The sequence below is a fragment of the Schistocerca americana genome, chromosome 7, assembly GCF_021461395.2.
Source record: "Schistocerca americana isolate TAMUIC-IGC-003095 chromosome 7, iqSchAmer2.1, whole genome shotgun sequence".
NCBI lineage: Eukaryota > Metazoa > Arthropoda > Insecta > Orthoptera > Acrididae > Schistocerca > Schistocerca americana.
In genome coordinates this window covers 329,475,614-329,503,404 of record NC_060125.1, presented here as the reverse complement: position 1 = coordinate 329,503,404, position 27,791 = coordinate 329,475,614, and the positions used below count along the sequence as shown (strand labels likewise).

At 43.9% G+C, this 27,791-nt stretch overlaps 1 protein-coding gene across 1 annotated transcript in view; it reads left to right on the top strand.

Moving 5' to 3' along the window:
• LOC124622915 (protein O-mannosyl-transferase TMTC1-like) overlaps positions 1-27,791 on the top strand; it is a 675,090-nt gene that overhangs the window by 289,159 nt on the left and 358,140 nt on the right. Inside the window, exon 4 of the mRNA XM_047148705.1 lies at positions 7,505-7,682. Coding sequence (XP_047004661.1) covers positions 7,505-7,682 — 178 coding nt within the window. The remainder of the gene's footprint in view (positions 1-7,504; positions 7,683-27,791) is intronic.

Sequence of the window (27,791 nt, the reverse complement as noted above, 5' to 3'; positions counted from 1 at the left end):
GGACTTAACATCTATGGTCATCAGTCCCTTAGAACTTAGAACTACTTAAACCTAACTAACCTAAGGACATCACACAACACCCAGTTATCACGAGGCAGAGAAAATCCATGACCCCGCCGGGAATCTAACCCGGGCGCGTGAAGCGAGAACGCTACTGTTAGCAAAGGCACGCGAGTCGGTCGTCTGCTGCCAGAGCCCATTAACGCCCAATTTCGCCGCACTGTCCTGACGGATACTTTTTTCGTACGTCCCACTTCGATTTCTGCGGTTATTTCAATCAATGTTACCTGTCTGTTAGCACTGAAGACTCTTCACAAGAGCCGCTGCTCTCGCTCGTTAAGCAAAGTCCGTGGTGAGAGGTAATGTTTGAAATTTGGTATTCTCGGTGCACTCTTGACAATTTGCATCTCGGAATACTGAATTTCCTAACAGTTTCCTAAATGGTGTGTCCCATGCGTCTCGGTCTATCTACCATTCCGCGTTCAAAGTCTGTTCATTCTCGTCGCTCGGCCATAATCCTGTCTGACACTTTTTCACGTGAATCACCCGAGTACAAATGACGCCTCCGCCAACGCCCTGCCGTTCTGAGTCTTAAGTGTGGAACACTACCGCCATCTGTACATGTGCTTTTCGTTATCCCATGACTTTTGTCACTTCAGTATCTACGCTGGATACAATTTGCCAAAAGCCACCCTTCGTAGACGCTTGGAGAGTTTCATGGCGCTCAGACACTTCCGCTGCAGGTCTAAAAAGTAATTTATTAGAACTTACTGAATCACTTTTTCGAAAGTATTTGTGCAATGCAGTTGGTTACTCTAATGACAAATTATACTCCTTGCACTGTGAGAAGCATAAATTCATTCCTCTTGCCTTTTTTTATGCACTATACTCGAGCAACAACCATGCTAGAGGAATTTTACGTATCATAAGTCCCTAGACGGTCAGCTTCTTTCCCTGAGTTATCAGTCATCTGACCGGTTTGCCGCAGTCCGCCACCAATTCCTCTCCTGTGCCAACCTCTTCATCTTAGAGTAGCAGTTGCAACCTAAGTCTTAAATTACTTGCTAAGTGTATTCCAGTCTCTTACTTCCTCTACGATTTTTACTCTCTACAGCTTCCTATAGTAGGATGGCATTTATTCCTGGTATTTATACCGGTTTTGTTATCCTGTCGATTCTCCCGATCTGTGTATTCTCTATGCTCCATTCCTCACGAGTTGTGCGGAGAACCTCCTCATTCCTTGCCTTATGGGTGCACCTAGTTTTCAACACTCTTCTCTAGCACCATGTCTGAAATGCTTCTATTCTATTTTTCCTAGAGTCTGTATTTCACTCCCACAGAATACTGTGCTCGAAACGTACATTCTCAGAAATTTCTTCGTCAAATTAAGGCCTATGTTTGATACTAGTAGACTTCCCTTGGCCAGGAATGTCGTTTTTGCCAGTGGTAGTCTGCTTTTTATATTCTCCTTGCTCCGTCCGTCAACGGTTACTTTTCTGCCTAGTTAGCAGAATTCCTTAAATAATACTGCTGTTTAGTTTCTCGCTGTGTTCCTTTCTGCTGCGTCTCGTTACAATTTTCTTTCTTCTGTTTACTCTCAATCAATATTCTGTATGCATTGACTTTTCATTCCATTCTGTTCATTCCATTCAACAAATGCCGCAATTCTTCTCCCGTTTCATTGAAGATATATACGTCATCAGCAGATCTTATTATTGATATTCTTTGACCTTGAATTTTATGTGATTGCTTCTTAGATCTACAGTTTGAACATCAGTGGCAAAAGAATACATCCCTGTCTTGCACCCTTTTAAATTCGAGCACTTCGTTCATGTTCTTCCATTATTATTGAGCTGTTTTGGATTTTGTACATATTGCATATTACCTTCCTTTCTCTATAATTTACACCTATTTACCTCAGAATCTGTAAAATTTCAGACCATGCTGCATGCTCGAAAACTTTTTTCGTGGTCGTTACTGACAATAAACGTATGTTGCTTTTTCTTCAGTCTTGCTTCCACCATAAACCGCAACGTCAGAAGTGTCTCCGTGCTGCCTTTACCTTTTCTAAAGCCAAACTGTTCGTCATCCAACAGATGACAATCTTTTTGAATTCTTTTGTGTGTTATACCGGATGTCACAAAGGAAGACCGACAAACCGTAGCGACAGGTTCCTTATACAAATAAGTAAAAAGTCTAGTAAGTATGTGCTCTAAAATGAGTACCTTAAGAGGTACTTTTTCATCTTGGATAACATGGAATACATCTCTTCTATTTTGGCAGGAGGAGGTATTGACCAAAAGAAAGGAGAAGTGTCGAGTAATCATGGTCCACAAAAAGCAAACATTAACAGCTATGGGCACTATTTCTTTTTCGGTAGTGTGAAAAAGGTCTTTTCTACTGAAATAGAGATCGTAGCTCCTAAGGTATGCATTTTGGAGGCCACGTTTACTACGTATTTTTATCTTGTTTTGGTCCATATTAGTTCCTTCCAAAATACGAAAAGCAAAGAGCTTGCAGTAGAAGAGATATGTTTAATAGCGTTTGTGCACTACTTATTTTCTTGTTCTGGTGTAAGGAAGCTGTCCTTAAAGTTAGTCGATTTTTTTATGGGACGCCCTCTATATACACTCCTGGAAATTGAAATAAGAACACCGTGAATTCATTGTCCCAGGAAGGGGAAACTTTATTGACACATTCCTGGGGTCAGATAGATCACATGATCACACTGACAGAACCACAGGCACATAGACACAGGCAACAGAGCATGCACAATGTCGGCACTAGTACAGTGTATATCCACCTTTCGCAGCAATGCAGGCTGCTATTCTCCCATGGAGACGATCGTAGAGATGCTGGATGTAGTCCTGTGGAACGGCTTGCCATGCCATTTCCACCTGGCGCCTCAGTTGGACCAGCGTTCGTGCTGGACGTGCAGACCGCGTGAGACGACGCTTCATCCAGTCCCAAACATGCTCAATGGGGGACAGATCCGGAGATCTTGCTGGCCAGGGTAGTTGACTTACACCTTCTAGAGCACGTTGGGTGGCACGGGATACATGCGGACGTGCATTGTCCTGTTGGAACAGCAAGTTCCCTTGCCGGTCTAGGAATGGTAGAACGATGGGTTCGATGACGGTTTGGATGTACCGTGCACTATTCAGTGTCCCCTCGACGATCACCAGTGGTGTACGGCCAGTGTAGGAGATCGCTCCCCACACCATGATGCCGGGTGTTGGCCCTGTGTGCCTCGGTCGTATGCAGTCCTGATTGTGGCGCTCACCTGCACGGCGCCAAACACGCATACGACCATCATTGGCACCAAGGCAGAAGCGACTCTCATCGCTGAAGACGACACGTCTCCATTCGTCCCTCCATTCACGCCTGTCGCGACACCACTGGAGGCGGGCTGCACGATGTTGGGGCGTGAGCGGAAGACGGCCTAACGGTGTGCGGGACCGTAGCCCAGCTTCATGGAGACGGTTGCGAATGGTCCTCGCCGATACCCCAGGAGCAACAGTGTCCCTAATTTGCTGGGAAGTGGCGGTGCGGTCCCCTACGGCACTGCGTAGGATCCTACGGTCTTGGCGTGCATCCGTGCGTCGCTGCGGTCCGGTCCCAGGTCGACGGGCACGTGCCCCTTCCGCCGACCACTGGCGACAACATCGATGTACTGTGGAGACCTCACGCCCCACGTGTTGAGCAATTCGGCGGTACGTCCACCCGGCCTCCCACATGCCCACTATACGCCCTCGCTCAAAGTCCGTCAACTGCACATACGGTTCACGTCCACGCTGTCGCAGCATGCTACCAGTGTTAAAGACTGCGATGGAGCTCCGTATGCCACGGCAAACTGGCTGACACTGACGGCGGCGGTGCACAAATGCTGCGCAGCTAGCGCCATTCGACGGCCAACACCGCGGTTCCTGGTGTGTCCGCTGTGCCGTGCGTGTGATCATTGCTTGTACAGCCCTCTCGCAGTGTCCGGAGCAAGTATGGTGGGTCTGACACACCGGTGTCAATGTGTTCTTTTTTCCATTTCCAGGAGTGTATCTAATATACAGAATAATATAACCTAAATGACGAAGAGTGCGAGGTTATTCACATGAGTGCTAAAAGGAATCCGTTAAAATCCTGTAGAAAGACAATTCAATCAATTCTAAAGGTCGTAAATTCAACTAAATACCTATGAATTACAATTAGGAACAGCTTGAACTGGAAAAAAATACACAGAAAACGTTGTAGGGAAGGCGAACTAAAGACTGCGATTTATTGGCAGAACACTTAGGAGATGCAATAGGTCTACTAGGCTACCGTCCTCTTTTGGATTACTGTTGCGCAGTGTGGGATCTTTACCAGATTGGATTAACGGAGTACACCGAGAAAAGTTCAGAGCAGAGCAGCACGTTTTGTATCATCGAGAAATAAAGCAGAGAGTGTGACGGACATGGTACAGGATTTTGGGTGGACATCTTTAAACCAAAGACGTTTCTCCTTGCGGTGAGATCTTCTCACGAACTTTCAATCGCCAGTTTTTTCCTCCGAATGCGAAAATGTTTTGCTTTCGCCGACCTACATGGGAAGAAAATATCATCATAATACACTAAGAGAAATCAGAGCGCGCATGGAAATATACAAGTGTTAGTTCTTTCCAAGATCTTAGAGAGTGTAATGTTACTGTGAAAGTGTTTCAATAAACACTCTGCCAGGCTTTTAAGTATGATTTGTAGAATATTCATGTAGATGTACATTGAAGAGCCAATGAAACTGGTGCACCTGCCTAATATCGTGTAGGGCCCCTACGAGAACACGGCCGCAACACGACGTGGCATGGATTTGAATATTGTCTGATGGAGGAAATTGACACCATGAATCGTGTAGGGCCGACCATAAATCTGAAAGAGTACGACGGGGTGGAAATCTCTTCTGAATAGGAACTTGCAAGGCGTCTAAGATACACTCAATAATGTTCATGTCTGGGGCGGTATGGTGGGCAACAGAAGTGTTTGATTAAATTAAAAGGAAGGTCAGCGTTGGCCGTAATATTGATGTTTTATTGATAGCAAAATCGATTTTCAATCACATAGTGATCATTTTCAGTGCTGTGGTGTACAAATTAAACTCAGACACAGGTAACAAGTAATCAGTAACCAAAACTGAGGAGCTATCACTCCATGGAGTCGCCAATGAATCAAGAAGTATTTGAACTCCGAACAGTGTTCCTGGAGCAACTCTGTAGCAACTGTGGTCGTTTGGGGTGTCAAATTGTCCTGCTTTAATTGCTCAAGTCCGACGGAATGCACAATGGACATGAATGGAAGCAGGTGATCAGACAGGATGTTTACGTACGTGTGACCTGTCACAGTCGTATCTAGACGTATCAAGGGCCCCGTGTCATCCACTGCACAGGCCCCACACCATTACAAGAGCTCCACCAGCTTGAACAATACCCTGCATACATACCAGGTCCAGGGATTTATGATGTTGTCTCCATACCGGTACACGCGCAACAGGATACAATTTTAAACGAGACTTCTCTGACCAGGCAACACGTTTCTAGTAATCATTAGCCCAATGACGGTGTTGACGGGCCCTGGCGAGGCATAAATCTTCGTGTCTTGCAGTCAAGGGTACACGAGCAGACCTTCTGCTCCGAAAGCCCTTAACGATGATGTTTCGTTGGATGGTTCGCTCGCTGACACTTGTTGATGGCCCAGCATTGAAATCTGCAGCAATTTTTGGAAGGGTTGCAGGATTCTCTTCAGTCGTCGTTGCTCCCGTTCTAGCAGTATCTTTTTTCGGGCGCAGCGCTGTCAAAGATTTCATGTTTTACCGGATTTATGACATTCACGGTACACTCGTGAGATTGTCGGACGGGAAAAATCCCCACTTCATCGGTACTTCGGAGATGCTAGGTCCCGTCGGTCGGGCGCCAACTATAACACAACACTGAAACTCACTTAAATCTTGATAACCTGTCGTTGTAGCACCAGTAACCGATCTGACATCAGCGGCAGACACTTGTTGTCTTATGTAGGTGTTGCCGACGGCAGATCCGTATTCTGCCCGTTTATATATATATACATACAGGGTGTTACAAAAATGTACGGCCAAACGTTCAGCCGTCCACAATACGAGCACGAAGAGTCTCTACATTTGGTACCGGGGTTGCGTAGACAAGAGCTTTCAAATGCCCCCATAAATGAAAGTGAAAGGGGGTTGAGGTCAGGAGAGCGTGGAGGCCATGGAATTGGTCCGCCTCTACCAATCCATCGGTCACCGAATCTGTTGTTGAGAAGCGTACGAACACTTCGACTGAAATGTGCAGGAGCTCCATCGTGCATGAACCACATGTTGTGTCGTACATGTAAAGGCACATGTTCTAGCAGCACAGGTAGAGTATCCCGTATGAAATCATGATAACGTGCTCTATTGAGCGTAGGTGGAAGAACATGGGGCCCAATCAAGACATCACCAACAATGCCTGCCCAAACGTTCACAGAAAACCTGTGTTGATGACGTGATTGCACAACTGCGTGCGGATTCTCGTCAGTCCACACATGTTGACTGTGAAAATTTACAATTTGATCACGTTGGAATGAAGCCTCATCCGTAAAGAGAACATTTGCACTGCAATGAGGACTGACACATTGTTGGATGAACCATTCGCTGAAGTGTACCCGTGGAGGCCAATCAGCTGCTGATAGTGCCTGCACACGCTGTACATGGTACGGAAACAACTGGTTCTCCCGTAGCACTCTCCATACAGTGATGTGGTCAACGTTACCTTGTACAGCAGCAACTTCTCTGACGCTGACATTAGGGTTATCGTCAACTGCACGAAGAATGGCCTCGTCCATTGCAGGTGTCCTCGTCGTTCCAGGTCTTCCCCAGTCGCGAGTCATAGGCTGGAATGTTCCGTGCTCCCTGACGTCGATCAATTGCTTCGAACGTCTTCCTGTCAGGACACCTTCGTTCTGGAAATCTGTCTCGATACAAACGTACCGCGCCACGGCTATCGCCCCGTGCTAATCCATACATGAAATGGGCATCTGCCAACCCCGCATTTGTAAACATTGCACTGGCTGCAAAACCACGTTCGTGATGAACACTAACCTGTTGATGCTACGTACTGATGTGCTTCACGCTATTACTGTAGAGCAATGACTCTCATGTCAACACAAGCACCGAAGTCAACATTACCTTCCTTCAATTGGGCCAACTGGCGGTGAATCGAGGAAGTACAGTACATACTGACGAAACTAAAATGAGCTCTAACATGGAAATTAAGCGTTTCCGGACACATGTCCACATAACATCTTTTCCTTATTTGTGTGTGAGGAATGTTTCCTGAAAGTTTGGCCGTACCTTTTTGTAACACCCTGTATATGCGCATGGCTACACCAGTTTCTTTGGCTCTACAGTGTATGTTTATATGTGATGAAACCCTGAGCAGTGTGGAGGGCGCTGATGTTAACAGCGTGTCTTGGCTCGCGCTGTGCAGGGCGACGTACTGGCTGGTGGGCGCGGCGCCCGCCTGGTTCCACGCGAGCAACGTGCTGCTGCACGCGGCCGCGTCGCTGCTGTTCGCGCGAGCCTGCTGTGCCGTCGCGGGACTGGCGCCCGCCTTCGCCGCCCTTGCCGGCGTCATCTTCGCTGCGCACCCCGTGCACACGGAAGCGGTGAGTCCGAAACGCGAATGCCCTACTTTGCTTTCTGGTGCGTCAGCTCATGGTCTGCTCTATTTGAACTCGTAGCTGGTAGAAACCGGTAGAGACCGTCTTCAAATGTCGGCTTACGTAGTAATGTTTTGCAGCTTCTTGATGCTCATGCTCTACGATGAACCCGTACTCTCGCAACACTATCTGAAAAACGATAAAAATTTGCTAATATGAGGAACATTCAATAATTGAGGAGAAAAGTCGATGTAGGTAAAGAATTTTTACAAAATGAGGCTTTTATTCAAACTTCCTCGCAGATTGAAACTGCGTGCCGGACCGAGACTCGAACTCGGGACCATTGCCTTTCGCGGGCAAGTGCTCTACCATCTGAGCTATCCAAGCACGACTTACGCCACGTCCTCACAGCCTCACTTCTACCAGTAACTCGTCTCCTACTTTCTAAAATATACAGAAGTTCTCCTGTGAACCTTGCAGAACTAGCACTCCTGAAATAAAGGATATTGCGGAAACATGGATTAGCCACAGCCTGGTGGATGTTTCCAGAATGAGATTTACACTCTGCAGCGGAGTGTGTGCTGATATGAAACTTCCTGACAGATTAAAACTGTGTCCGGACCGAGACTCGAACTCGGGAACATTCGAGTCTCGGTCCGGCAAACAGTTTTAATCAGCCAAGAAGTTTCATATCAGTGCACACTCCGCTGCAGAGTAAAAATCTCTTTCTGGAGACTTTTATTACTTTTCAACACAATCGAAAGCAATATTAATACACAGAGCTTAACTATGAACTTGTTTCATTATACCTGACGTAACGAAGGCCTTGTCTTGTTGTTTGAGCCACTTTCCCACAAAATATTTGACCAGGCCTTTGTTACTGAGCTTAATGCCCCCTTGGACCAAACAAATAAAAATGCGAGGGAACGAAATCTGGGTGGTAAGAGGGCGAGCATTGTCGCGTATCAGTACCAAGAATTTCCTTTGAGATCCGAGATGTTTTCCTCTCATATCTGGCTTCACTTAGCTCATCATACGTCTGAGTAATAGGCGTCGTTCATTGTGCGCTAAAAAGATCGTCAACATCACTATTCTCGCTGCTGTTTGCGCTCTGAATCTCTTTCGACCAGATAAGATGGTGTACTTCCGTTACACGCTTTATCTTTTCGACTCTGGTTGAAAATGGCGAACCCAAGTTTCATGCCTATAAAACCTTATTTAGGGTAGGATTACTTTCCCTTTCGTAGCGTTCTTTGACGTCTGTACTCACTTTGAGTCTTACCTCCTTGCCGGCCGGTATGGCCGAGCGGTTCTAGGCGCTACAGTCTGGGATCGCGCGACTGCTACGGTCGCAGGTTCGAATCCTGCCTCGGGCATGGATGTGTGTGATGTCCTTATGTTAGTTAGGTTTAAGTAGTTCTAAGTTCTAGGGGACTGATGACCTCAGAAGTTAAGTCCCATAGTGCTCAGAGCCATTTGAACCATTTCTTACCTCCCTGCCGCGTGGTGTAGCCGCGTGGTCTCAGGCGCCTTGTCACGGTCCGCGCGGCTCCCCCCCCCCCCCCCCGCCCCCCCCCCCTCCCCGCCGAAGGTCTGAGTCTTTCAAGGGTGTGTATGTTGACTTTAGCATAATTTAGTGTAAGTTAGATTAAGTAGTGGGTAAGTGTAGGGACCGATGACCTCAGTAGTTTGGCCACATAAGACCTTACCACAAATTTCAAAATTTTCTTACTCCCTTGTGTTGTCGCGTTAACTCTTTCGGAACGCATTTTGAACTTTTATTGTTGTAATTGAGCTTGTTACTGATAAGACTTCGTAGCCAAATTGTTACTGATAAAGTTGTGAACTTACTGCAACTGTTTTTGATATATATGTTCAACTGTAACACATCGGTATTCACGAATACTGTCGGCAGTCCGCGTTTCTAGTGAAGGAGTTGACACTTTGACTGTCTTGCCAGCGTATTGTTCGCCAGTCACTTAGGTTCGACCGTTTTTAAATCGTAGCGACTTAAAAATAATTCCGCGGTCCAAACGACTCTCATCAAACTGCAAAATCATTGGAGAAATGAATATTGCAGGTTTCTCGCGTTCAGAAATCATAAAACGGATCACTGAACGTTGTTCAACTAACGTGAAAGCTTGAAGTGGACACGTCATCATTAAAAGCAGTATTGAGGCTATAAGAAAAACAGTTTCTATCCGTCAGCTGTTTTCAGCTCATCCCCGTGATGCCAACCTAAAGTCATAACAGTAAAATCTCTTCCTATAATCCCTTTCAGTACTACATCAGTTTGTCTCCAACTACTCGTGCAAGAGGTGGTGGTGCTATTTAAATTATCACTGGTAAAACAACAAACTTTGACTGTGAAACTTCTTTAACTTCCATATTCCTAGGTTTCAAGAAAGCATTTGACACGGTGTCCCACTGCAGACTGTTAAAGAAGGTCCGAGCATGCGGAGTAACTTTCCAGATATGTGAGTTGCTCGAAGACTTTTAAGCAACAGAAAACAATTACGTTGTTTCTGACAGCGAGGGCTGGAGACAAGACTATCGTCAAGAGTGCGCCAGGGAAGTGTTACAGGACCGCTCTTTTTGTCCATATATTGCACATAAATAGCTTGTCGGAAAGGGTGACCGGGAATCCCCAGCTGCTTGCTGATTACGCTGTTGTCTACTGGAGAGTATCGCCGTTGACCAACTGTAGAAGGATATACGACCACATTGGGAGAATTTGAATTGGGTGTAACGAAAGACATCTTGCTCTAAGTGTAGCCAAATGTAAGTTAATGCAGATGAGTAAAGCAAACAGTACTGTTACAATCTTGAAATATTATAGGAGTCTTGCTTCACACATATATAACGAAGCAATGCTATATCAAAAGGAACGAGCACGTAGAACGATAGTAAAGAAAGCGTTTAGAACACTAATGCAGCCAGTTCTTGAGTACTGCCCATTCTTGTTTGGGATCGTAATCAGATCGTATTAAAGCAAGATATCGGAGCAATTCAGTGTCGTGCTATCAGATTTGTGTTCGTAGGTTCGACCAACACGCAGGTGCTACTGAGATGCTTCGTGGTCATATGGAAAACTGCGGAGGCAAGACAATGTTATTTTCACGAAGAACTGCTGCGAAATTTTAGAGAAGCGACATTCGCAGATGACTGCCGAACTATTCTACTGCCACGACTATATATTTCCCTTAATAGCCGCGACGATAAACGAAGTTAGAGCGCATACAGAGGCATACAGACGGCCGTCGTTCCCTTGTTCCATTTTTGAGTGGAAAAGAAAAGGAAATCGTAATTTTTGAAAGCACATTTATAGAGAATAAAACAGCGATCGTAATCGAATATTTTAAATTTGAAATTGAAATAGTCTTCATCGAAATAGAACAACTATAAAAATTGTAACCGGCTTGGGTCAAATAGCAATATCTTCAGACCATATGTACTGAAATGTGAGTATAAAATTGTTTCAGAGAGAAATCTAAGACAAAGAGTTGATGAAGGATAGATAAAATATGACCCAAATTAAAATACGGTGTAGCTCTGACAGCAAGCGGTGGTGCTAAACGGAGCGGTATCGTCGATGTACGGACGTCAATGGCTGCTTATAGTCGAGGGGCTAGGGGTAAGTACTGGATGCTCCGCCCACCGCTTATCACATTATAACGGTAGCAGCCAATCAGGCATACACTAAGTAAATAGCGTTATCAAATTAACGTACACTTAAAACAGTTGTACAAGTATTAAAAAAGGAAGTTGCGCAACATCACAGAAGTATTTGCTATATAAAGGAATTTCTCAGACTACATTTAAATAGATACAGGAGAATAAGTAAATGTGTAGAATGTATGAGACTGGCGACATACCTTATGACGTTCGGGAAAATATCATCCATATAATTCCTAACACTGTAAGAGCTGGAAAGTGCTATAACTATCGCACAGTCAGCTTTACCGTTCACTCATCCAAGCTACTCACAGGAATAATATACAGAAGAACGGAAAAGAAAATTGAAGATGAATTAGATGACCATCAGTTGGGCTTCAGGAAAGGTGAAATCACCAGTGACGCAATTCTGACTTTGCGGTTGACAATTTAAGCAAGACTATAGGAAAATCAAGACACGTTCGTTGCATGTTTCGACCTAAAAAAGGGTTCGAAAATGCAAAGTGGTGCAAGATGTTCGAAACTCTGAGAAAAATAGTGGTAAGATATAGAAAGACGTGTATATACAATACTTAGAAGAGTTGAGAGGGAATAATAAGAGTGGTCGAATAAATATTTAGTGCCCGACTTAAAAAGGGCATAAGACAGGGATGTAGTCTTCGCCTCTGCTGTTCAGTCTGTAGATTGAAGAAACAATGATGGAAATAAAAGGTAGGTTCAGGAGTGGAGTTAAAATTCAGGGTGAAAAGACATCAGTGATACGATTCACTGATGTCATTGCTATCCTGAGTGAATGTGAAGAAAAATTACATGATCTGTCGAATGGAATGAAGAGCCTGATGAGTACAGAACATGGATTAAGAGTAAATCGAAGAAAGGCGAAAGTAATGAGAAGTAGCAGAAATGAGAACAGCGAGAAACTTGACATTAGGATTGACGGTCATGAAGTAGATGAAGTTAAGGCAGCAAAGTAATCGATGACGGAAAGAAGCAAGGATGGTATCAAAACCAGCCCAGCAGTGGAAAAAAGGGCATTCCTGGCCAACCGAAGTCTGCTAGTATCAAACACAGGCAGTAATTTGAGGAAGAAATTTCTGAGAATGTATGATTGGACCGCAGCACACTATGGCAGTGAGACATGGGCTGTGGGAAAATCGGAAGAGAAGAGAATCGAAGGTTTTGAGATGTGGTGTTACAGACGAATGTCGAAAATTAGATGGACAGATAAGGTAAGGAATAAGGAGGTTCTGTGCAGAATCGGAGAGGAAAGGAGTACACGGAAAATACTGACAAGGAGAAGGAACGGGATGACAAAACATCTGTTAAGACCTCAGCGGATGGCTTCCATTGTACTAGAGGGGGCTGTTGAGGCCAAAAACTGTAGAGAAATACATCCAGCAAATAATTGAGGGCGTAGGTTGCAAGTGCTACCCTGAGATGAAGAGGTTGGCACAAAAGAGGAATTCGTGGCGGGTCACATCAAACCACTCGGAAGACTGATGACTCGGAAAGAAAAAAAAAAGTCTATGGCTCACCGTTGATGGCATGTCACAACTTAGCAAACCAATATTTTGAATTGTTGTTCAAGCTTTGTAGCTCATTACATACGTTTCGTCGTAATCTATCTAAAATTTCAATGATTAACAAAATTTCCAGTTTTATTTTCTCTGTACATAATTGTTTCCTGCAGCAAGAATTTAAGACGTATATAGCTGACGTAGAGGCATACTTTTATAGGTACTCTATAAATTTCGAATAATGTGTACATTTAAATATTTAATCGTTTATTTTATTGTGTTACATTCGTGATAGCGTCGTTTAGTAAAGTTTCGTTCTATGTATAAATATTCTAAGCAGAGTACATTGATTCAACAGTGCAATAGTTCATTCAAAAATGTTCAAATGTGTGTGAAATCTTATGGGAGTTAACTGCTAAGGTCGTCAGTCCCTAAGCTTACACGCTACTTAACCTAAATTATCCTAAGGACAAACACACACACCCATGCCCGAGGGAGGACTCGAACCTCCGCCGGGAGCAGCCGCACAGTCTCAGACTGCAGCGCCTGAGACCGCTCGGCTAATCCCGCGCTGCTATAGTTCATTATGCGGGCACTGTTTGCTTGTAATATACTAGACTTGGAAGATGAGCTTCTGCATGTAATTATCTCTTTATAGTTTCCACAGGGCTAAGCTGAAACTCCTTATGAAATATGCTTACAAGTGATCCAAAGCGTTGTCCAACCGGTGACGTTCATGGTTACACTGTAAGAATACGTCCACCGATAGGCTGTAAATCCTTCTAATGATAATCTGCCTAAAGACTGCTACAACATATCTCGATCGGAGTCCAGAGAATTGCTCAATATGTTCGGACTATGGCCTAGACTCTTACATTATACTTGAAAGGTAATTTCCGCGAGGAAAAATTAAAACTTATTGTTCAGTAACATTAAACTACTTCTGCTTTCTAATGGTCAGTGTGTTTCAATAATTTATATAAACTTTCTTTCAGATAGACTGCTTCAAATTTTAGAAGCACATCTATTTTAGGTGAGCGGAAGGTTTTGAGCGTTGGAGCTGAGGACAGCTTGTTCAGTTCTCTGTGACACAAAGAAGGAACACAAAGGAGAGTTCGTGGGGGCTTAATTACCTCGTCTGTGTAAGGTGGAGAAGATTAATTAGAGGAACACTCAGATCAAACTCATGGAAATCTGCACAGCTTCCTCACGCAAGGAGACCCAGATATCAGTCGAATGAGATTAAATTTAGAATTACTATTACGATGATATCACTTCCATTACTATTGCGGCTGCTGTTTTGGAGAGACAGTTACAAATAATAAATAATGTCTGTAAACAGTGATGTCGAGAATATACCTACAAATTGTACGAAGGTAACATGATTGTTCCTAGGAGCATCGTGGCACTAGACTGGTGAGACATAAATACGTGCTTCTACAATCACACTAATATCTAATTTATTACTAGTTCATGTTGGAAACCAACCTTGAAAATTGTGTAATTAATTACCAAGTGCATACATAAGTAAGGACATGGCTGTAACTTCTACCCATTAATTTTATTCTAAGACTTATAGTTGTCTTTTGCAGTTTGTGTCATTGGAATACATACCAATCTGCTGTTTCTGCCACCTCGCAATTTTTGAAATTGTCCTTACATTCGTTGGTATATTTAATTGAGTTTGCTACCGCCTCAATTAGAAATATTTTTCTGATTATTTGAAGAAACTGAATTTTTCCGCACTTTCCCGTTCTTGACCGTAAACCGTTTACACATTCGTTCAGAAGCTCTCGTATTTAATGTGACTGTGGAATGAAATTTAATGTCGATATTGTTCAGTTGAATGTTGGCAACACTTGCTCTGGATCTTTAATACTCTTCTTGTTCTAACCAGGTGCCGGTCGAAGTGGCCGCGCGGTTCTGGCGCTGCAGTCTGGAACAACGAGACCGCTACGGTCGCAGGTTCGAATCCTGCCTCGTGCATGGATGTGTGTGATGTCCTTAGGTTAGTTAGGTTTAACTAGTTCTAAATTCTAGGGGACTAATGACCTCAGCAGTTGAGTCCCATAGTGCTCAGAGCCATTTGAACCATTTTTTGTAACCAGGTGATAGCCGATATTTCGACAGAAGCACACCCTGTCATTTTCAAGGTACACATGTAGCGAGGAAGCGCTGTGCAAGGGAATTTAAATCATCGCTTTGCCGAGCGTTTCCAGAAAGTTAACTTAAACACGCACACACACACACACACACACACACACACACACACACACACGCACACACACACACACACACACACACACACACACTCACACTGTACACAATAGCGCCACCACACAACCAGAGATAACCGACGTCAGAAGTTATCGATAGCGAATATTAATATCCAACAGGTGAGCAGCAATGACTTTATCTTTTTTAAATAAAAAGAGACAGGATTCCGCGCAGAGTTTACGAAAAATCCTCCATATCTGTTCATAAGTTCATCGCTAATTTAATTTCATCTGGTTCCTTAATAAGACTATCGCTGCAGCAGGACGTGCATATCGTAATCCACGTTTTATTGTACCCCATTGACTGACCAATGACAGGGCAGTGTACTGCAACAGCAGATTTTCTCGGCTGTTGTAAGCGTGCATGACACTTATGCTCTGTACAACGTTCCTCCACGGCCCTGATGGTCTGACCAGTATGTCGCATTTCACAATTGCAAAGAATACGACAGACCCCCGCTTTACGCAGAGTAAGATCATTCTTATGGACTCTAAATGTGCCTTAATCTTACTTGGTGGTCGAAAAACACACTTTACATCCTAATCCCTATAAATACTAGCAATTCTGTTGGAAATGCTTCGTACTTAAGGCAAAAAGGTCGTAGACTTTGGTGCTACCTCCGTATTAACGTTACTCAGCTTGTGCTCGATAGATCGGTAGTCCAACGCACGTCTGATCTATCTCTCACTATAACCACCCTGACGAAAGGTGACTTTAAGACTGGCTAGACCAGCTGACGAACATTCAGGGTCTGAGATGCTGTGGGACCTGTTAATCAGTGAAATACGCACTGAGGCTGAACCAGATGGTGATAACTATCTGCTTGTAGATACGAGGCGGTGTGGGCTAGCCTCCTGTACACGGCGTGCTCTAACGTGCCGCAAACCTTCATGCTCACCAACACTTCCAATGAGGGAAGGCAGCCATCCTTTTGTTGCTCTATCATGAAACAAACATTCGGATAAAATGACTATAAATATTTAAGTCCGCACTATCGTGACACCACACGATATATGTGTCGTCTTCATATCTGTAAGAACAGGCAGGTTTCAGTGCCGGCGATCCAAGGCACGTTCCTCGAAGTCTTTAAGAGTGTCAAAGGACACTTCCTGTTTCAGCATATTTTGCTCGTCTTGGTGGGTGAGGGCAGCATTTAGCTTGGCAGGCGTTCATCGTTCCCCCGAATCTCTTCGTCAAAGAAGCCACAAAATCGTTATCATCTAATGTATCTTTCTCGATAGCTTATCATCCTCAGTCCTTTCCGTAGCCAAGGACAGCCTTCTGTTTCCTTGCCCTTTCACAGTTGCTTTACAGGTTAGTGGTAGCAGATATTAGGACAATGCACCTCGTGTGGGGCTATTACAACTCATCCGAATATAAAAAATTCTGGATGCAGATCACATTCCCAGTACCAAAAGACATCTGACGACTGGGAACCAATGGAAATGACCAACATTGTTCCTTAAATGCCTAGAGATAATCACCCGCCGGAGTGGCCGAGCGGTACTAGGCGCTACAGTCTGAAACCGCGTGACCACTACGGTCGCAGATTCGAATCCTGCCTCGGACGTGGATGTGTGTGATGTCCTCAGGTTAGTTAGGTTTAAGTAGTTCTACGTTCTAGGTGACTGATGACCTCAGAAGTTAAGTCACATAGTGCTCAGAGCCATTTGAACCATTTGAACCTTGAGATAATCCAACGAAGCGTGGCGGTGGAAGAGATTTGTCAATAAACTGAGAGGCAGTATGAAATCTGAATGAACAGTCGCTGCTTTCATTATTTCCGATTACTGGCTAAAACTGAAGAGAGCTGATGTCTCACTGTGTATGGGAGAATGTGGCACAGTACAATTAAATTGGGTAACTAACACAAGAATTTTGGCTACTATCCGACTTATTTCAAACGAGGCTCGTAAGAGATGGCTTACTGATATTCAGTGACCGACGTCCTGCCGTGCTTCAAGGTCACGCATCTCATCGAGACGCAAAGCTGCCAGTGCCATCTGTCCAACAATTGTACGACATCTGTCCTTGGGAATATGTACAGTGAATATTTGCTGGAATTGTTCCTGATTACCAGGAGCGACTATTCACTAATCTCCCGCCGACTGCTCATGAGATGCTGAGCTGCGTGCACATAATAATTAATATACAATAAAACTCCGATCCAGACGAAGTGACTCTGCGTCGTGCAGCACAGTCTACACTCCTGGAAATGGAAAAAAGAACACAGTGACACCGGTGTGTCAGACCCACCACACTTGCTCCGGACACTGCGAGAGGGCTGTACAAGCAATGATCACACGCACGGCACAACGGACACACCAGGAACCGCGGTGTTTGCCGTCGAATGGCGCTAGCTGCGCAGCATTTGTGCACCGCCGCCGTCAGTGTCAGCCAGTTTGCCGTGGCATACGGAGCTCCATCGCAGTCTTTAACACTGGTAGCATGCCGCGACAGCGTGGACGTGAACCGTATGTGCAGTTGACGGACTTTGAGCGAGGGCGTATAGTGGGCATGCGGGAGGCCGGGTGGACGTACAGCCGAATTACTCAACACGTGGGGCGTGAGGTCTCCACAGTACATCGATGTTGTCGCCAGTGGTCGGCGGAAGGTGCACGTGCCCGTCGACCTGGGACCGGACCGCAGCGACGCACGGATGCACGCCAAGACCGTAGGATCCTACGCAGTGCCGTAGGGGACCGCACCGCCACTTCCCAGCAAATTAGGGACACTGGTGCTCCTGGGGTATCGGCGAGGACCATTCGCAACCGTCTCCATGAAGCTGGGCTGCGGTCCCGCACACCGTTAGGCCGTCTTCCGCTCACGCCCCAACATCGTGCAGCCCTCCTCCAGTGGTGTCGCGACAGGCGTGAATGGAGGGACGAATGGAGACGTGTCGTCTTCAGCGATGAGAGTCGCTTCTGCCTTGGTGCCAGTGATGGTCGTATGCGTGTTTGGCGCCGTGCAGGTGAGCGCCACAATCAGGACTGCATACGACCGAGGCACACAGGGCCAACACCCGGCATCATGGTGTGGGGAGCGATCTCCTGCACTGGCCGTACACCACTGGTGATCGTCGAGGGGACACTGAATAGTGCACGGTACATCCAAACCGTCATCGAACCCATCGTTCTACCATTCCTAGACCGGCAAGGGAATTTGCTGTTCCAACAGGACAATGCACGTCCGCATGTATCCCGTGCCACCCAACGTGCTCTAGAAGGTGTAAGTCAACTACCCTGGCCAGCAAGATCTCCGGATCTGTCCCCCATTGAGCATGTTTGGGACTGGATGAAGCGTCGTCTCACGCGGTCTGCACGTCCAGCACGATCGCTGGTCCAACTGAGGCGCCAGGTGGAAATGGCATGGCAAGCCGTTCCACAGGACTACATCCAGCATCTCTACGATCGTTTCCATGGGAGAATAGCAGCCTGCATTGCTGCGAAAGGTGGATATACACTGTACTAGTGCCGACATTGTGCATGCTCTGTTGCCTGTGTCTATGTGCCTGTGGTTCTGTCAGTGTGATCATGTGATGTATCTGACCCCAGGAATGTGTCAATAAAGTTTCCCCTTCCTGGGACAATGAATTCACGGTGTTCTTATTTCAATTTCCAGGAGTGTATTTAACTATCTTTTTCAAAGGAACTGACACATTAATCAAATATTTATTTGTTTCAAAGTACGTTGCTTGTTATTAACAGCTTTTGCTTCATGTCATCTGTCTCAAACTCTATAAATCTGGCGATGGTTCAGAGGGCTAGTGTCCGGCCATCGTTCATACAGTTGATGGGCTGGATGGATACTACATAATTCGGCACCAAACATGTGGATAGAAAACCAAAAAACACTGCATACATTTTCACCCAGCGTTAGGTCAGCCAACTACAACCACGTGAATGAAGCTCAAATTGTACTCATTGATTCGCACTATAGTTACAAAAGTGATACCTGATGCATTTGCAACTAATGAATCAGTCAGCATAATTGATCTGAAAACGTGAATAAAACATATGCTTAGCTGCAGAGACATATAATACTCCGTTTACAAAGTCAAAAAAATGTTTCAGATAATAATATATTTGAAAGTCTATACTATTCCCGCGAATTGGAGAAATGTAGTTTTTTACCCGAGATTTAGCTTTTGGTTAGCAACGTTATGGTATGGTTGACTAACATACTGGTGCTAAGTAATACATCTAAACGAATTACGGCACATGTGAATGTCAGACTTTAGAAGGTTCTTCGAGGCTTCACTACGTACTTCTTTAAGTACATGTAATTTAACTGGTGTAACTTTAGAGATGATACCAGTTATTCAGGTCCTCAAATCACTGATGTATTCGTACACGCTTCGGAAATTGGTATTTGACAATTTCCAATAGAAAGAAAGGCACAGTGGTTAAAATTTTCTAAGTCACGACGGAACGTAATTTAAGCACCTTTATTAAATTTCTGGAAACTAGTGATATCGAAATGCTGTTGCTTCTGTGTCTGTTGCATCGCACAGTTCAAGACCGAGCTGTGGATAATATGATTTTGCTTAAGAAATTAGCATTCACGTTTGAACGCTTGCATCAGCTACTACCGCGATATTCACCACCAACCAGATCCTAAATCATGTCAGCTTGAAATAGCTAACGGCAAAGCTACAGGTCGTCGCTGTTACCAAACCGTGTTCAAAAATGGCTCTTAGCACTAAGGGACTTAACTTCTGAGGTCATCAGTCCTCTAGAACTTAGAGCTACTTAAACTTAACTAACTCAAGGACATCACACACATCCGTGCTCGAAGGAGGATTCGAACCTGCGACCGTAGCGGTCGCGCGGTTCCAGATTGTAGTGCCTAGAACCGCTCGGCCACTCGGCCGGCCCAAACGGTGTTGTTCGTTTGCGAACTGTTAACATACAGATGCCCTTCTGATTAGATTCCCAATTTTCTTTTTCCTAGAACTCATTTCCCTGGGCAGCAACATTACAAAACTTCAATTGGTGACTAGCGGAATAAACTTGTTTTACTTTAGTTAGATCCACAGTGAGCTTCTTCTTACATTAGTTGAAGAACACTAAGCCAACCTAAAATAGCAAACCCACTAATAGAAAAAGTACAGTGCTACGTGTTGTACGTATCATGTTCCAAGAGTGAGTCGTCGTAAAACGGTTCTCCAATCTTCTCAAACTGTGAATGGAGCTCAGTCACGCACAATGAATCTGCACCGGAGAGTTGATCGACATTCAAGGAACATCATGTACGAGAGCGTTTAAGCGGATGCTGCTGAGAGCAAACTTGGTCCAAATCCGGCAACAGAACTTGATCCTATTAAAAGTTAACAGCGTCTGCTGCGAAAGTAAACGCCGAAAACAACTTCCCGTACAAAGAATCTTAATTAAATTTAGCTTGAAACTCTCAAGATGGGCGCCGAATCTAGCTTCTTAGTCAAACATCAGTTCACGTTGGCGCCACTGAATCAGTATTAGTCAAAATGTAGGTTGCCTTTAGGAATTTTATACTGTAAATCGCTATCAAGTATAGGAATGCACATTTAAAAGCGTTCAGCTGTCTTTCGTTTTTCCTTACTATTCCTTTCTACACTGGATGAAGCTACAATCATATTAGCTCCAGTCTTTGTTATTCTCGTCACCTCTTCTTATCACCTAAAGTCATAGGAACTGGAATATGTAGACTGTATCACATCAGTTTTTCAGATTAAAATTTAAATACTTATATTTTTATATGATTAAATAAATCTCACACTAGGACAACTAGCACATCATCACCTCCGTACTGACATCAAGGCGCAGTTGCGCTATGGCCTCACAACAGACGATCCGTGAATATACCTAATCGTAGTTGTACTCAGTATCTTCGTCGTGTCATGCTGTTTTTACCTTTGTTGTCTATTTAATGGCCAAGAAACTTTTAAAAATCCAAAATTCTTACAGGTCAGTTGGGCTCCAATTACGACCTTGTAGTGCTTCGCTAACGCACTCCTGTGGCTAACTCTCTTCAAGTATATTGATGAATAACCATGACACTTAACTACCATCACAACGGTTAAAATAATGGTACCAATTTTAGTTAGCTGATGCAAGACTGTTGAAAAATACAAAACGAAAAAGTTTCTAGGGCATGTGTAAATTAATAATTGATGTGTATGGCAACATGCTGGTAATTAACATATTATGACACTTTTTTGCACAGAAAGATTTCCATAAATACAAATAGTGTTTCGTCCACAGCTCCGTTAGTAGAAAAACAACGAGAATTTTATATTCGCGATGAAAAATCATTTGAAGCAGGGAGACCAAAATTATTTCAAATTTTATTGGAAGACGGCCGTTGTGGTATGATGCGCCAGGTTCCGTACTTGTCGCGATTCGACACAAGACGCCGATCGATCTGGGATTCCATTAGTCGTAACGCAGTAGTTACGCCTATTTAAGTGGAAGACGCTCGATCACCGGTGTTATAGTCTTGATCTCCCCATACGTGTTATCACGGCTTCGGTCCCTTAGAAAAGATCTCGAATGATCGGCGGTTCCTGTCGGACGAGGGTGTGAAGCAAGCAGTTACAGACTTCTCCAAGCAGCAGGTGACGCTGTTGTACCAAACTGGTATAATCAACGTGGTGCGTGGGTGGGATAATGCCTCAGAGCTCATGGCGTTTTTGCCTGACTGGTACGTCGAATCTGGACTGTACGGCCTTGGAACGGAATGTTTTTGATCGTCCCTTATAATTCGTGTAGTCGCTAATATTTGAACTGTTTAGGAGCTTGGGGGGGAGGGGGGGCAGGGGGGGGGGAGTGATATGGTGGTGAGGGTGCGTTTGGAGGTCAGATTTGGAGATTGTCTTTAATAATTCGAAATCCATGGTCTCTAGCGAAAACGCATCCCCTCCCAAAAGTAAATCACATTAAATTTTAGATTCAAATGGTCCTATTCATTTTTTTCTCTATGACTAATAGGTTGTGCGAACAGAGCAAGAGATTTCTGAAAATCTCCTGCGAAGCGTATATGCTGCAGCTTATATTGTTTTCCTGGGCCAATTTGAGGTATTTTTTCGATTTTGTAGTCCACTAGTGTTGCTCTAGACGTTGTCTATACCACTGCTTTTTTATTTTTTATTTTTTTGCTGGCAGAAACAACTGAGGTCATAAGAGCCAGTGTCACAACCTTAGAACACTAATAAGTAAAAGAATATAAAAGCGACTGCACGTGAAGCCCAAACAACGGAAGGAAAGAGAGCTAAAAACGAAGGCTTCGTCTTGAAGGAAGGTCCAAGAATACGCCGTAGAGACAGTGGATGTTCCGAAACAAAGATAGAATGTCCATCACCATATTGTTACGACGGATAAAAAAGACGACGCGGGGGATAACTCAGACGGCATAGATACACTGGAACGCAAGCAGTTAAATAAGGGGCACTCAGTCAGGAAATAGTGAACGTCAAATTTTGATGTCAAAGAGCACAAAATGGTGGGGGATCATACTTAACAAATGGCAATGGCTATAGAGGCAGTGCCCAATACGCAAACAAGCTAAAATGAACCCGCAATGAGAGGACCGAGATGAGGTCGGCCAAGCCGCTGGGAGAGGTTTAATTCCCCGGAACTTGTTCCCGTGAAGAGAAGACTAATGGTGATGCCAAAGTGACACCACCCTCCGACAGAAGGCAACATCATTGTCTTACATTGTAAACATTTATCGTTTACACCATGTATTTGTATTTGTGGTCGGAGAGATTAGGACTTTAACACTGGACATCTGTGCGATATCTAATGATTCAGAACTGTACTCCGACACATCTCTTCTCCTTGCAGCACAAATGCTACCGACGAAAATTTATCACGTCCCCATGACTGATTGGTTACCACCTAGTCAGGCGCAGCTGTACAACAGTGGCTTAGCCATCTCGGTTATGATGACCAGTAGTTGGAAATGAAATATATATAAACGATTGAAAGAGAACAACGCAACGCCTCACGAGCCACAAGCTGAAATGTTGAGCGCGTTTAAGGACAGCAGCACAATGTCGCTGGAAGCTGTCACTGCCAGAGATCTCGTCAGCGTGTGGGACGCGAGAGGGGCAGAGGCGCTGGTAACAAGCGATAGACACCTGTCTCCCTCTTGACAGGCGACTCTGGAGAGTCCGGCGGCATCGACCCGTCGTGGTCGAAGTGGAGGCTGCGTCGAACGCCATGGCCGCTTTGACTGAATCTAGGCCAGCGGTGTCATTTGCAAACCTAATAAGACTGACGTTTATACGCAGAGGCTGACAGAAGTATTCGAAACTTACAGTACTCTACATTGTACGTATTATAAAAAAATTCGATATTTATTTAGTAGTGTTGAATTTATAAACGTATAACCGTTACCATTTTGTGCCTCAGGAACAATAAACAAGTAACACTTTTTTTCTCGATCAGTTTCGGTGTTACAACAGTTACGTGTAGGACATAGTGGAAAATTCCCACTTCAGCCTCTGTGCTTTCATTAAGTTCAGTCAGGTATAGGGGTATAAAAGTAGCTTTCACAACTACGGTTGTATGGCAGGTGAGATCCAAGCAAAAGGGATGTCCTCTCTCATTATGCAGCCATCAACTCTTAAGTGTACTGCGCTACCTTCATGAGACTGAAGAAACGACCTCAGCGTGTTCGTCGCCACAAAAAAGGAAATGAACTTTTCCTGCTCCCCGCCAAACCAAGGTCGCGCACAAGTCTGCGCACCACAGACAGAGGCTTCCTTAGACTGTTCTTCCTCATTCACGCTACAGCCCAGATCTCAGATCTCCCGACTACAATCTGGTTGCCCCAGTGAAGGATGCAGTCTGCGGGAAGCAGTACGAAGGTGATGGGGTGTATATTGATGCAGCAAGATTTCGCTCCCACGTCGACGAGTAGGATGGCTCCATGTGGGCATAGAGGCTCTCCCAGCGAAATGGTGTAAGACCGTCACATTGAAAGAAAATTATGTTGAAAAATAGGTTTTGTAGCCAAAGGAGTGGAGAATAATGTTGTGTGGGAATTCCGAATGAAATCAATGTTTTCGTAAAAGAAGTGTCGCATTATCTACTGAGCGCCCCTCCCACACTTCAAATCTCTTAACTGACGTATTCATCACGTAATCGATGCTTTATTTATCCTGCGGTCCCATTTATAGTACGTCATAAGCTTTCAAACATACCCAGACCAGTAGAGAGACGCATAATTCGATTCGTGATTTATGCCCCCCATCATACATTAGTTGTATTCGTACTATCCCTCGCAATAATTGCTCGCAGTTTTGGCGTACTCATGAAAGGGGCATAAAGGTAACGAGACAATGGTGGAAGAGGCAAATATTGTAAATAAATAGTACAAATAACACCAACTGCGACATGGTCTATGTGCCGATGCTGTGCTGATTATATTTGGATGTTTCGATGATGCTGTGCTGATTATATTTCTATGTTTTGACGATTCCATTATGGCCTTATCACTTTATGGTGTAAAAAAGATCTGAGGATGGTCACTACGGACTGAAACCGATCATCGTCTAAGGAATTGATATTGTGATCAAAGACTGGACTAAAAACATTTGAGTACAAATAACACAAATACTTCTCCAAAATCGCAGTCAACAGTAGCCGAGGTAGAGGCTGCGTCAAACTTCGTGGATGCTTTGATTGAATTTAGGGCACTGTTGTCATTTGGAAGCAATCAACCGGATTCTCAAAAGACTTGCGTTGCATACAGATTCCGACAGAAGTATTTAATTCTATAATACTATACATTGTATATATTATTAAGAAGACAATAATTATCCAGTAGTGTTGAATTTTTAAACGTATAAATTTTCCCGTCGTCTGCCTCAGAAACTATACTTAAAATATGATAATTGGTGTATTTCTCACACTGTATGTACTACATTTATCACGCGCTCTCACTTATATAACAACATACGTTTTCCAACGCATCCAGACGAATGGAGAGACACAAGATTTGAGGCATGCTTTTTGCCTCCGCCTCACAGCTGTCATGTCCGTTACATCCATACTGTTCCTCGCAACAGTAGCTCGCTATTGTGGTGTAATTGTAAGCGTCCACAATTAAAACTGGGGGTAAAGGTAATGAGACAACGGCTGAAGAGAGAAATGTTGTAATTGATCTGTACAATCAAAACAAATGGCACTCTGAAATAGCCAGTGCATTCGACAGAAGCTGATCTACGGTGTTCTGCACCATTCAGCGCTTCAAAGAGACTAATAGTGTTGTGAATAAGCCGAACCGTGCCGCTCCTTCTAAGCTTACTACTACAGACAGGAAGCAAATAATAAAAAGTCTGAAGCGAAATCCAAAGGTGATGGCATCTGACATTAGAGGAAGCCTTGAACATATTCCGGCTGAACGGGTCTTAAATAATGCCGGCTACAGTTGCCGTGTTCCTGAGAGGAAACCATGTCAGTCGCGTCAGTCAAAAAACGCAAGTTGAATTTGCTAACTAGTGTGTGATGTAACCAACAAAATTTTGAGATCACGTTCTCTGGTCGGACAAGGGCAGTTTCTGCTTACACAAGGGTAATGGACGTGGTACAGTTTGGAGGCTACCAATCACAGAAAGGTAACCTAAGAACATGGTAGCTACTGTAAACATGGATGCAGCAGCTTGATGGTTTGGCTTCATCAGGCACTGGGGGACCAATATGCATAGATGGGATCATGAGCGAATTTGAATACAAGAGGATTCTCGAAAACGATGCTACGAAGTGTGCAGAGATCCAAAAAATACTGTTGAAATTGTGAGTCTCTGGATAGTGTACAACACTCCCCACAGTTTGGAGACACCGCCCCAGTCTCATTGTCTTTAATTCCAACGCTGGTTCACTTTCTCATATAGGGAAAAACACACACTTAACGAGCATTTAATCATTATCACATCCAGGGGATATTCGATCATGGAAAGTCACGCTGCTGAATTAGAATTTATAATTTCATTCTAAATTTTGATGGTCGTTAATATTGGCCCTAAAACATCGATGCTTAAAACATCGACACTGAATGAATAATTTATAAAATGGCGTAAAATGTAACTTACAGATACATCTAAGATAACACTTATTATTCAATTAATACAGCATTACTTAATATTAAACATCCAACTACTTTCTGTAAATGCATATAACATTTATTAGAGAAATCTATTGCGTTGTTGATAGAGAACATGTTATGATAGGGAGGTCTTTCGGAAGCTGAAGATATTGATACACAGCGCAAAGGTACGAAGCACCAAGCAATCAGAATTGTCCTTCTTTACGTATCACACATTTTAGGTGCAGCTCACTACGTGTAGGAGGTGCCCTTTATCAAATATTTAGAAGCTGCGGAGCACCAACTATTCAGAATTGTCGTTGATGATGTTTGTCTGACGCGTACTTGGCCCTGCTCCAAGCCATATTTCCCTGACATTTTGTCTTCCGATGCTGAAGACATAATCATAGGCTACAATGACTTAGAAAGCAGCTACAATCTCAAACAAGCTCAGCAGGCCGAACTGTTTATACGCATTCATGCAACGATCGGTTCATAATATCATGAGATCGCTGTTTACGGCGTCACGCCAACGTTGACTTTTTGAGCTTGTTTCGTGTAACAGATGCTTTCTAAGCTGTTGTAGCTTCTTCTGATGTCTGCTGCAATGGCAGAGAACTATAACGTGTGCCACGGTCTAATGCCCGTAAAATTCACCATGAACTCAAACACTGGCCGTGAAAGCAGCATTGTATATTTCTCTATTGACTGAAATTGTCTCATTGCATTTTGTCTTAAAGTTTCTAGCACATTCCTTGATAGAAAACAACAAGAAAAAGTTAATTTTTTTAAAAAAAGTTACAGCTAACTGGTCTCTTAGTTTTAATTCAAGTCTTTGTCTTTAAATGATATCCATGACAAAGGGAAAGAACCGAACATTAATCGATTGTGATATTACTAGTAAACTGCCGGAGACTGTCACATCGTCAGATATGACAGCACCGATCATTCTGAAAAAAAACTTACTGTAGACATGGACTCTAAAATGCATACCTTAACAGCTACGAGAATGTTGAATGCATTTCAGAGATCATGCTTACGAAACATATTTTCTTGTTTTTGTCCATACTGCCTCCAACCAAAATACGGAAAACAAAGATCTTGCAGTAGAAGCTATTTGTGTTATAGTGTCGAAGATGCGGAAATGCTCATATGTCTTAAGATATGCATTTTAGTCCACATGTTTAGCACACTGATCCTGCGTGTCATATCCCTAATTACTGATCATTGCACCTGGGACACCCTGTAAAGGGATACTTTGACGGTCAGATTTAGATGCACAAAGAAAACAATGCGAAATGGAAGGAATACACTAGATCCATAACTAAACTGGTTAATAGGAAAATTAGATTACTAGTGAGAATTCTGGGCAGCTGTGTCGAATCCGAAAGGGAACAGCGTGCAGGTATTCAGTTTATATACAGTGTTTGACACTCTTAGCTAGCAGCAAATATGTCAAGTAGGCATCAGATGTTATCAGAGACGCACATGAGTGGCCATGAAAGCTCTGTTCGATACGTCCGAAAATATGGTAAACATTAACTGAAAACTTTAGAAGAAAAGCAGTACAGATTTA